Source organism: Narcine bancroftii, chromosome 2 (genome assembly GCF_036971445.1).
Source record: "Narcine bancroftii isolate sNarBan1 chromosome 2, sNarBan1.hap1, whole genome shotgun sequence".
Lineage (NCBI taxonomy): Eukaryota > Metazoa > Chordata > Chondrichthyes > Torpediniformes > Narcinidae > Narcine > Narcine bancroftii.
Genome location: NC_091470.1, coordinates 300,113,997 through 300,126,454, shown reverse-complemented (window position 1 = coordinate 300,126,454; position 12,458 = coordinate 300,113,997). Strand labels below are relative to the sequence as shown.

General features: G+C 40.3%; 1 protein-coding gene across 1 annotated transcript in view; it reads left to right on the top strand.

Moving 5' to 3' along the window:
* The first annotated feature begins 795 nt into the window (after positions 1 to 795).
* Positions 796 to 12,458, top strand: part of rgs20 (regulator of G protein signaling 20) — a 231,073-nt gene continuing 219,410 nt past the window's right edge. The window contains exon 1 of the mRNA XM_069915429.1: positions 796 to 1,014. Within this exon, the coding sequence (XP_069771530.1) occupies positions 994 to 1,014 (21 nt within the window). The 5' untranslated portion in view covers positions 796 to 993. The remainder of the gene's footprint in view (positions 1,015 to 12,458) is intronic.

Genomic DNA, 12,458 nt, shown 5'->3' with positions numbered 1-12,458 from the left:
ATACATTTAAAAGGAGCTTCAAGGCTATAGAGAAATATTATTTATTGAATATTTTATTTCTCATTTGTTAATGCTTCTTCTGGAAAGTTTAACCAAAATTATAATTAAACATTTATTTTAATAAGAAAAAGTTTAACATTACATATGTGGAAAGAAGAGAAAACATGCAGATGTTGTTGAAAATTTTCAATAAATATTTAGTTTGGCCCACGACTTAGTCCAAGTTTTTAATTTTGGCCCTCTGTGAATTTGAGTTTGACACCCCTGCTCTAATTTGCTCACCCTCTCCACCTCTGAAGTTCTCCAATGAAAGGTACATCTCTGGTTTTTCCTTCTTGAAGGCTACAATCAACACTTTGATTTTGGTGACATTGAGTGCACAATTGTGGTTTTTATACCATTCACCTAAGTTTTCAATCTCTCTCCTGTATGCTGACTCATCACCCCTTTTACAGCCCACTACTGTGGTATTGTCAGCATATTTGTAGATGATGTTGTTCTTTTTTTACTGAGCCACACCATCATAGGTGTAAAGTAAGTATAGCAGGGGTCTATGTAGACAGCACTGTGGTGCTCTGGAACTGATCAAGATTGTGGAAGAGATGTTATTGCCAATCCTCACTGACTGTGGTCTGGAGGTGAGGAAATCCAGGTTCCAATTACATAGCGGTGTATTGAGGTCCATATCTCAGAGTTTGCTGATCAGTTGTGATGGATTGATGTTGAATGCCGAACTGTATTTGATGAGTGGATCGTGATGTATGCATCTTTGCTGTCCATGTGTTCTAGGGCGAGGTGCAGAGCCAGTGAGATGGGGCTTGTGGTAGACCTGTTTCCGTGGTTGGCAAATTGGAACGGAACCATCTTGCCACTTAAGCAGGAGCTGATAGGCTTCAACACCAGCCTTTCAAAACACTTCATCACTGTGGATGTGAGTGCCACAGGTCAATAGTAATTCAGGCAGGTTACTACACTCTTCTTGGGCACAGATAGATGGAGGTTTGTTTGCAACAGGTGGGTAGAGAGAGGTATTGACGATATCAGTAAATTTAGGAGTTAATATAAAAAAAAAGCCTTTGTACTTCAAGACCATCCAAATCAGAACTGGTAATCTTGCTACAGGACTTAATTTCTAATCTCACGTTGATAATATATTGCAGCTCCAGGACATAGTTATGAGTGAACTGCCCACATATACTTATCGTTTATTTAAGTAGCAGCTCCCAAATCACTGACAAGAACTAGCAAAACAAGATGCAATGTCATTGCCTTGAAATCCCTTTGGAAATCATACAGTAACTTCTCTAGGTCTTGTATAGTAATTTCTCAATGGACTAAAATCCTGGAATATAGTTTGGAATATGATTTGGAAGTGCAATAAATATATGCGTCGAATGATTAAAGGATCATTTTTCTTTCAGAGGACGAGAGATATACAACTTTATCAATGTTATTCCTTCCTGCGAATATGTTCCTTAACTCAATCATTGGTGCTTTAAACAATTTTTTAAAAAATATACTTTTGACCATTTCAAGATGTTTGATTTGGGAGGCTTGCAACTCCCTAATTTTAAAAATTATTATAGGGCTGCTCACTTGAGATTTATTAATGTATTATTTGACTATGAGAGAAAAACCTGCTTGGGTGGATATTTATAAATGGAATGCTAAAATGTTGTATGGGGTTAGAGATACCCATATTTTGAAACATTTCATTGAGATTTGGAGTAAGATCGATAAATAAATCGGTTCAAGAGGTTTATTGTCAAGGAAGATGACTTTAGTACTGAATAGACTTATTCCATTTTCTATTGATAATCAATCTTTAAGGATTTGGTCACAACAGGGTATTAAAAATATTGAAGATTATTTTGAATGAGGTCAACTTTTAATCTTTGAACAAATTATGAATAAAATTAGTATATCTAATAATATCTTTTTCTGTTTCTATCAAGTAAAGGCCTTTCTGAATGAATGAAAAACTGGGAATAAATTTGACTTACCAAATTGTAGAAACGCTGAATTGTTGATTTGTAATAGTAATATATGTAAATGTATCTCTGCAATGTATATTTTGTTACAAAAGGGGTCTTCTAAAGAAGAGATGCATAAGTCAAGAGAGAGATGAGAAGTTGATTTATATAGGCAAATAGATGACCAAAATTAGATGGAGTTGTGTAGGGAGAGTATGACAAATACAATTAATGTAAGATATAAGTTGGTACAATATAATTTTTTACATCAGTTATATCTTACCCCACAAAATTTACATAAATTAAACTATATTTTACCAGATTTGTGTTTTAGATATGGCAAGAGATTGGTACATTTTTGCATTCTACTTGGCAGGGTCCTAAGGTAAAACCTTTCTGGCTTGATGTGAGTAATTTATTACAACAAATTCCCACAGGAACCAATGCTATTTTTATTATGCAATATTAAAAATTAAAATTAAGCATGTATCAAATAAAGTTTGTAGAAATTGCCTTAGCAGTATCTTGAAATATATTGCTGTAACTTAGAAATCAGATACAATCTTAGAAATGCGGAAATTCATAGTTGTGTATCACTTGAGAAAATTACATATGGCTTAAGGAATAGTTATCATATATTTTGGAAAGTATGGCCCCCATATTTGCAGTGTTGGAATGAATGTTTAATCATTTCTCTGATAACCTCATCCTTGGTGACCTCCTTTATTTGATGGTAAATATGATCTCTGGAAAAGGACTCTCTGGATCAATGGTTCTCAAACTTTTTCCTTCCACTCACATACCACTTTAAGAATTCCCTATGCCATAGGTGCTCTGTGATTAGTAAGGGATTACTTAAGGTGGTATGTGGGTGGAAAGTAAAAGTTTGAAAACCACTGTTTTAATTGTACCTAACTGACTCATTATGTGCATGGTTTCATAACTCCAAAGGAAATGGGCCAATGACAATTTTTCTCAAGCAAAATATTTCATTAACAATTTGGTCTAGAGCAAAGATTCTCAACCTTCCCTTCCCACTCACATGCCACCTTAAGCAATCCCTTACTGATCATAGAGCACTGATGGTGTAGGGATAGCTTAAAGTGGTATGTGAGTGAGAAGAAAAAGGTTGAGAACCACTGCTCTGAACAATCTCCAGACTTTCTTCTTACATCTTGTATCTTTTTTACTCTTTCTTCCTTCTTTTTTGGGCTTTAGGGTAAGGGGGTGGAGGGAGTGAGATACCATATGGTTAATGGATTAGACTATTTTAAAGATGTCAATTTTATTTGGTAGTTAAAACATAAATAAAATATTTCAAAAAACACAATTTCTCACATCCATGAAATATTGCTTTGCCTTACAGATCCTTTTAAACAGAGCCTGTTCTCAAATTATTTCATTTTAAAAGTGATAGAAAATTACCCACATATAGTTCTGATTTGTCCTTATGTTCACAAATATTTTCTTTTGTGCTTTACTCACTCACCACTTTCTAAACATGTCAGAGAGTCTGGTTTTTTTTCCATATTTTTATTTCAGTTCCATTGAAAGAATCATGAGTTGAAAATTGAGCCAAATTCTGTTTAGCTTCAGTTGACAATTCCACTGTCAGCTTGTTGACATGCAGGCATTCCTTGCCCAAAATATGTCAAACTTCGAAGAGCATGTCCAGTGCATCTAGGTACTATGCCACAGAGCACCAGAAACCTGGGTTCAAGCCTGACTTTGGGAGGTGTCTGTGTGGAGTTTGCATGTACTCCCTCTATGTGAGTTTCCTTCCAAACCCTGAAGTCATGCAAGTTGGTAGGTTAAATGGCTACAAGAATTTCCATTCTATGTGGTAGAACCTGAAGAGAATTGATGAGAATGTGTGGAGAATAATAAGAATTAAAATTGGATTTGTGCAACCTGGCTGGTTGATGGATGGTGTTGACTCAAAGGGCTGAAGGGCCTATTGTTCTCAAAGACTCCATGACTCCAAGAGAGCTAACTTCCTGCTTTGCCATTGGACTTAATATTAAGCCCAACTGTGGAACAGTACATGTTGAAGAACACAGCCTACTGTAATTCCAATCCTGTCCTCAGCTGTAGCAATCCATACAATATCTCCCTTCATTTGAGTGGTGCCATCAATCCCATAGGAAAGGATGGGTGAAAAGCAAATAATTAAAGTTTCCAGAAATCTGAACTTGAAGCAGAAAATGCCAGAGACATTCTATAGGTCAGGTCACACCTGTGGAAAAATAGCTGAGTTTGCCTTTTGGGTTATCAACTTTTGAGCAGAGAGCTTTCAGGAAATCTTTCAGCTCTTTGAAGATGTGACTAGGAAGATAAATAAGAGGGAAATCTGTGGATATGGTGTCTATAGATTTTAAGAAACCTTTCATTAAGGTCCCTTACAGCAAAATGGTGAATAAGATGAGAGCACACAGTCAGGGATAATATACAATATTAATTGTTTATCGGACAGAAATCAAAGATTAGTAATAAACGAATCTTTCTCGGGTTTCTGGTCACAGCCTATAGACTGGGATCGGTGACTGATGATACAATAGCATTGGGATTGTGAGTAGTGAGAGAGTAGAAGCTTCAGATAGATTGGATTAGCTGGGTGAGTAGTGAAGAAAATATATACAAAATATCGAATGGAAAAAAAATGTGAGTTTGTTCACATTGGAGCTCAAAACAGAAAAGAATGTTTTTTTTTAATGGTGAGGGGTGGTGGTGTTCTAAGAGACCTAGGTGTCTTTGTATAAATGTTGTTGAGAGCTAGCACACAGGTGCAAGAAGTGGGAAAACAGCTGTCCTTGAATTTGATGGTGATCATGGAACTCATGAATCTTCTTCTTGGTGGGTGGGAGGGAAAGAGAGTGCAGCCTGAGTGAAGTGAGTCTTTTATTATGTGGGCTGTTTTCCCAAGGTAGCGGGAGATACAGATTGAGACGATAGAGAGGAGGTGATGGGGTAATGGCCTGAGCCACATTCACAACCCTCTGCGTTTCCTTGTGGTCTTGGGTGGAGCAGCTCCTGTACCACACAGTGATGCACCCTGATAGAATGGTTTCAATGATGCATCTGTAGAAGTTGTTAAGGGATGCTGGTGACATGTCAAATTTGCAAATTAACCTTAATTTGAATCTGGGCATTAGAAATTCTTACTGCAATTGTATGGGGCTTTGTTGAGATCACATATGAGAATCTTTTTCATAATTTATGCTTTGAATTATTTAATCTATTTGAACTTTTTGCAGAAATAGTTTCCTTTAGAAACAATTGTTCAAAGTTGTTTTATAGGTTTGAGGCCTCAGAAATTACTTCTAGGAATTATGAACCACTGGGAGGGTGTCTCTTATGTGTGAATGCCCAGCTCTCCTGGAAAAGGTAATTCCAAGAATGATATCCAAGGATACAATATTTTTTTCTATGCAGATGTTGCATGACCAACAGAGTAAAGCCCAAATCCCCAAACCCCAATGTATCAGTCTCAGATGAACACTGCAACATTCAAATATTGGGTGGGCTTCCCCCCAATACTTCCAGCCCCAACCAGCTGCCAAGAACAATCATTTCAGCTTTTAGCATTGCTAGATATGTGAAACACACCTGAGAGGGCTACTTTTATCACAATAATTGGGACAGGCATGGATATAAACATTAATTTCAGCTATAGGGTAACTGTTATATATACCCCAGTAGGTGTCTTTATTGGGGGATTTACAGCATTTTTCATGTTTACTTTGGCCATGTTTTAATTCACTTCTTGCTCAATGTTGTATTCTGCCACTGGGTGACTACCAGTCTGAAAACAATGAATTCAGCAGTTTCCAGCCATAAATAGCCAAAGAGCTTTGTTGCATCTCCTGTCATGAGTAAAATTCTGTAAACAGAATGGACATCAGTTAGATGGATTTTGAACCTAATTCTAACCTTCTCTAACTATTTTAATCACTTCTGTAGGGTTAAAAATATAACACCCAGGGTTTAAAGGTACCTCAGGTATTTATTTTTCCTTTGTGTTAACTCCTTACAAGTAGTTTCGACAAAGGGTCACAAACCTGAAATGTTACTGTTACTCCTTTTATAGATACTGTCTGACCTGTTAAATGAATGGAACATTATCTGTTTTTGTTTCATTCCCCAGTAAGATGTCTCAATCTGACAGGCTATTAGAACAAAAGAAACTAGGATCAGGGATTGATCACTTGGCTATTGAACAATACAGCACAGAAACAGGCACTTCAGCCCTTCTTGTCCATGCTGAACTATTATTCTGGCTAGTCCCACTGACATGCAACCAGACCATAGCCCTCCATGTGCCTCAAATCCATGTAGCTGTCCAAATTTTTCTTAGAAATTAAAATTGAGCCTGCATTCACCACTTCAGCTGGCAGCTCATTCCACATCCCCTCCACACTCGGTGTAAAGAAGTTCCCCCCTAAGGTCCCATCTAAACCTTTCCCCTTTCATCATTAACCTATGTCTTCTGGTTTGTGTCTTACCTACCCTCAATGGAAAAAGTCTACCTAAATGTACTCTGTTTAGCCCATTGTAGCGCGAATAAAAGCTCTCACAACTGGAGGGAGAACAAATGCTTTTATTAGCTTATAACTAATGGTTATAAGCCATGAAAGACCTCAACAATGAAGACGCTGTTTACATCCGTTACCGCACGGATGGCAGTCTCTTCAATCTGAGGCGCCTGCAAGCTCACACCAAGACACAAGAGCAACTTGTCCGTGAACTACTCTTTGCAGATGATGCCGCTTTGGTTGCCCATTCAGAGCCAGCTCTCCAGCGCATGACGTCCTGTTTTGCAGAAACTGCCAAAATGTTTGGCCTGGAAGTCAGCCTGAAGAAAACTGAGGTCCTCCATCAACCAGCACCCCACCATGACTGCCTGTCCCGCATCGGACTTGTCAGTCACCAATGAGCCTGCAGCAGACGTGGACATACCCCTCCATAAATCTTTGACGCGAAGCCGCCAAAGAAAGAAAAAAAAAGAAAAAGAAAGAATGGTAGGGTTTCACAGCAGTCTTTGGAAGGGTTCTGTGTTTAGGCAGGAAACCAGGGTTATATGTTAACAGATGGGGGCAGAGCCAGCCATCAGCACAGAACACTACCAGTAAATCCCAATTCAATGCACCCCTCATAATTTTAAATGCCTCTAACATATCTCCCCTCATTCTTCTACACTCCAGGGAATAAAGTTACAACCTGTTTGACCTTTCCCTGTAACTCAGGACGTTTAAATTTCCCTTGCCATTCAAAATGATTTTGGCTGATCTGCCCCAAGGACCCGTGTGCAATCCAGACCTCAGGTGGTGTCTGTGTGGACTTTGTTTATATGTATACTCACTGTGACTGTGTGGTTTTCATCCAGATGATTCTTCTTTGGCTTGGCTTCATGGACGAAGATTTATGGAGGGGTAATGTCCACATCAGCTGCAGGCTCGTTTGTGGCTGACAAGTCCGATGCGGGACAGGCAGACACGGTTGCAGCGGTTGCAAGGGAAAATTGATTGGTTGGGGTTGGGTGTTGGGTTTTTCCTCCTTTGTCTTTTGTCAGTGAGGTGGACTCTGCGGTATTCTTCAAAGGAGGTTGCTGCCCGCCGAACTGTGAGGTGCCAAGATGCACGGATTGAGGTGATATCAGCCCACTGGCGGTGGTCAATGTGGCAGGCACCAAGAGATTTCTTTAGGCAGTCCTTGTACCTCTTCTTTGGTGCACTTCTGTCTCAGTGGCCAGTGGAGAGCTTGCCATATAACACGATCTTGGGAAGGCGATGGTCCTCCATTCTGGAGACGTGACCTACCCAGCGCAGTTGGATCTTCAGCAGCATGGATTCGATGCTGTCGGCCTCTGACATCTCGAGTACTTCGATGTTGGTGATGAAGTCGCTCCAATGAATGTTGAGGATGGAGCGGAGACAACGCTGGTTGAAGCGTTCTAGGAGCCGTAGGTGACCCATGATTCGGAGCTGAACAGGAGTGTGGGTATGACAACGGCTCTGTATACGCTAATCTTTGTGAGGTTTTTCAGTTGGTTGTTTTTCCAGACTCTTTTGTGTAGTCTTCCAAAGGCGTTATTTACCTTGGCGAGTCTGTTGTCTATCTTGTTGTCGATCCTTGCATCCGATGAAATGGTGCAGCCGAGATAGGTAAACTGGTTTACTGTTTTGAGTTTTGTGTGCCTGATGGAGATGTGGGGGGGCTGGTAGTCATGGTGGAGAGGTGGCTGATGGAAGACCTCAGTTTTCTTCAGGCTGACTTCCAGGCCAAACATTTTGGCAGTTTCCGCAAAACAGGACATCAAGGTTAACATATTACTGTAAATTGCCACTGGGGTGTATGTAAGATATGGTAGGGTGCAGTTCATATGACTATGGAGAGAACAAATAAAATGGGATCAATGTAAGGGTAGTTTGAATAGATTGCTGGTCATTTGAGATGCAATAGCTGAATGGCCTGTGTCTTTATTGTACCCCTCCATGTCTATTTCTGCATCAGTTCCTCATAATCTTTCCATTAGACTTTAGCAAAATCTTTAATCAGGAGTTACATCACTTCTTCAGCATTGATAAAAGCTTGTAAAATTGATATTTCAGTAGTAGAATATGCACTTTCATAAAGTTCTCCACAGTTATTTGTTTGTTTTCATCTTACATCGGGGTGAATGCACTACTTCCATTCATTCCTGTAATACTCTTCTCATGAAATTCACCCCACATTTAAAGATGTGAATGATCTATACTTGTTTGAACCAAGGGGTGGAAATGGGCATGCCCCTATCAGGTCAGATACTCATCCAATGCAGGAGAGGGGAGGAATTTTTGTACCAAAATTGACTCTAATGACCTTCAGTAGCTTAAAAGAGAAATTGGAGTTTAAATTGTGATCATTCAAAAATATCTGTGTAGCTGAATAATATTCTGACAGTAGCTGGGGAAAATAAGGGCACTCTGCTGGAACCCAACCTTTGACTTGCTGCATGTAAGCAAATAATAGTAGATAATCACAAAATGAGAACATTGAGGCTGTCTTATTCACCTGCAGTTTCCAGTGGAGAGGATGACAGACAGGATGAATACTGAGGGAATAATAGTATTCATTCTCATACACAGAATTGGTTCAGCATGCAAGGAAGCCATTTAGCTCATTGTGTCTATACCAGCTCTTCATGAGAGCAAGCCAGCTACTCCCTTTCTCCCAGAGGCCTGAAAGTTATTTTCTTTCAGATACTTGCTCAGGTTCTCTCCAAATGTTACTGCCATCACTAGTACCTTAGCCATCAATTCCACGTGCTAACCTATCACAGATAAAGAACTTATTCCTTTTGTCACTTATAGTTCATTTGCGAGTTTCTTTCATTCCATGTACTTCATCATGATCCTTTTGCCATTGGGAATAACTTCTTTCTACCTGTCTATTGGATTCTGTCACAATCTTTCCATTCCAAGGAAAGCAATTACAGCCTCGCAAGACTGGAATAATTTCAATAAGCCTATTATACACCCTTTCCTCAGACCTTTCCTAAAGAATGAAACATGGAAATGGATGCAATATTCCAGCTACTTTACAACATTTCATCACGGTTCAATTGCTCCTGTGTTCTGTGCTACTACGTATATTTAAACTGCTTTCACAAACTGCCCTGTTACTTTCAACAAACTCTGCGCAGGTATCCTAAAATATTTATGTCTTGTGCCTTTTTTTTTAGAATTGTGCTCATCAGTTTACATTAGTGTAAAAGTAGTGTTAACTTTTGCCTGATATTCTACTAGCTCAGATTGTAATATGTGTCACAGGGTCACGTCTGGCATGGAATTTTAAAATAAACAGAATTGATCTGTCTCTTGTTGATTGCAAAGAAATGCAAAATTACAGATACTTCCAGTTGAACCCAGGGCACTGATTAATTCCTTGCTTTGAATTCCACATTCTGTTCCAGTAAAACTTTGCAGCTCTACATATTGTGAGTCAATCCTGATCACTCATGCTGTCCGTGCAGAGGTTGCACCTTTTCGTTGTGAGCCGGTAGGTTTTCCTGGGAACACTAGTTAGAAGCTTCATGTTCTTGGGAGTCCACATCCTCTACTGCAGGTAGCACATTCAGGCAGCCGTAAAAAAAGCACACTACTTTCTAAAGACTGATGAAATTTGGCATGTCAGCGACTACTCTATAAAACTTCTCCAGGTGCATTGTGGAAGGTACTGACTGATTGCCTGGTTTTTAAACTTGAGTGCCCAGGAACACTGAAGGATCCAGAAGGTTAAAAACATAGCCAAATCCATCATAGGCTCCTACCGCCCCTCCACTGAGAACATCTAAGTGAGGTGTTGCCTCAACAAGGCAGCCAAAATCATAAAGGACCCCCATCACACTGGTCACAACCTCTCCTCACTACTATCTTTGTGTAGAAGGTGCTGAAAACTGAAGACCAGAACCTCTCAGTTCAAGAAATGTTGCTTTCCAATAGCTATTAGATTCTTGAACCTCCCCTATTACTCTAATCATGGACTGCTCTAACACCAAGGAAGGAATGTTCGCACTATTGCAGAGTCACTTTTATTTGCATCAGCATAAATGTGAATATTTATTATCTACCTATTTGCATATATTTATTTCCCATTTTAATTCAATTAACTATACTCGTGTTTTTTTAGTTGATTTTGCATGTTTATTTATAAAGTACCTGTTCAGGGTCAGCAACTAGGAATTTTGGTGCATACTCTATATACGTTGTACAATGTATCTGGCAATAAACAGTATCATTATTGGTCCTTCCACTTCCCAAAGATGTGTGGAGTAGCATCTCTGGTGGGGGGGGGGGTGCATCCATGTGCCCTTTTTTTGGGCAGCTCATCTACCTTTGGTCCCCATCTGATGGTCAGCTCTCGCCTGTGGCTCCAAGTAGCTGTACCATAATCAGCGGCCATAACCCGGTAAATTGTCTCGTCAGATGGTCTAAACCAGGTGAGGGCAGCCGATGGGTCTTTGACCCTTGGAGTGGTAAGAGATCTGTTTATCCAAGCATGTGAAGTCTGGCCCTGGCAGATTGAGTGGAATAGACTAGTTAATGGTCCAACAGTCAAGAAGATAGGCCCAACAGGTGTTGTGGAGTGCTAAGATCATGACTAGACACTTAGACATCCTGGTTATCAACTGCAGCAAGAGGTCTGGCAGATGAATGCAAATAAAGCAACAGGACAGGATGACAATCCTGCCGAGATCTGCAAAGCTCAAATGCATTACAGGTGTTCCAAGACATCCTGGAAGACACCTGGTTAACAGAGGAGATGCCTGATGAATTCTACAATGCCCTCATTGTGGCTGTCTACAAAAATAAGGGAAGCAAATCAAGCTACAGAGGTATCTCACTGCTGTTCATCACAGGCAAGATTTTCACCCGTATCCTCCTGAACAGACCTGTCACTGTCTCAGAAAGGAATCTCCCAGAGGTGCAGTGCAACTTTCAGCCAGAACTGACTGAGTGGACATGATATTTGCCATGAGAAAAGTTCAGGAGAAGTGCCTCGAGCAGAACAAGTCTCTTTACTCTGTCTTCATTGACCTGACCAAGGCATTTGACACTGTAAATAGGGAGGCTCTCTGGATCTTCCTGATCTATGATGGAATGACAGGACAGGTCCTCTGCAGTGGTGATACATCAACTGCATTTGCCATTTCTAATGGGGTGAAGCAGGGTTGTGTACTAGCCCCAGTCTTGTTCCATCTGTTCTTCACTTGCACGTTGTCCATGGTCTGGAGGAGGGAGTGTACATCAGGTACTGACTGGACATCTCTCTCTTTGACCTTCACCACTTGAATACATAGAGGAAGTGCCTCCACATAGTCATTCAAGAAATGCTTTTTGCTGATGTCTGTGTGCTTTTGGCTGAACAAATTCTCAGATGTTGCTCTGATCTTTGGCTTGACCATCAACCTGAACAAGACTGAAGTATTCCAACATTCCATGCCAAACACCAACACTATAGAACTAAAAAATCACTGCTGACAACACCCAGCTGACAAATACTTCGGGAGCATTATCTTGAGTGATGACAAAGGAATTGACTCCAGGATAAGCAAGACCAGACGGGCTCTGGGGAGGCTGTGTACCAGAGTGCTCAATCAGCCCAACATCTGCAACTTTACGAAGCTGTAAGTCGACAGAGCTGTGGTCATCCCTTCTCTCCTATATGGATGTGAGACTGGACTCCGTCACATCAAACAACTGGAAAAATTCCACATGTGTGCCATCTGTTCCATCCTTGACATCTGTTGGGAAGACTGTGTCTCCAATCTGGAGGTCTTGAGTTGCGCAAAGTCCACCGGCATTGAGTCCCTGATCATCAGAGCCTAGATGCGGTGGGTGGGACATATCATCATAATGGACGACCACCGTATGCCTCACCAGTTTCTCTATAGTGAACTGAAGACTGGAAGGAGACCTCAAGGTTGTCCAGACAAGCGTTATAAAT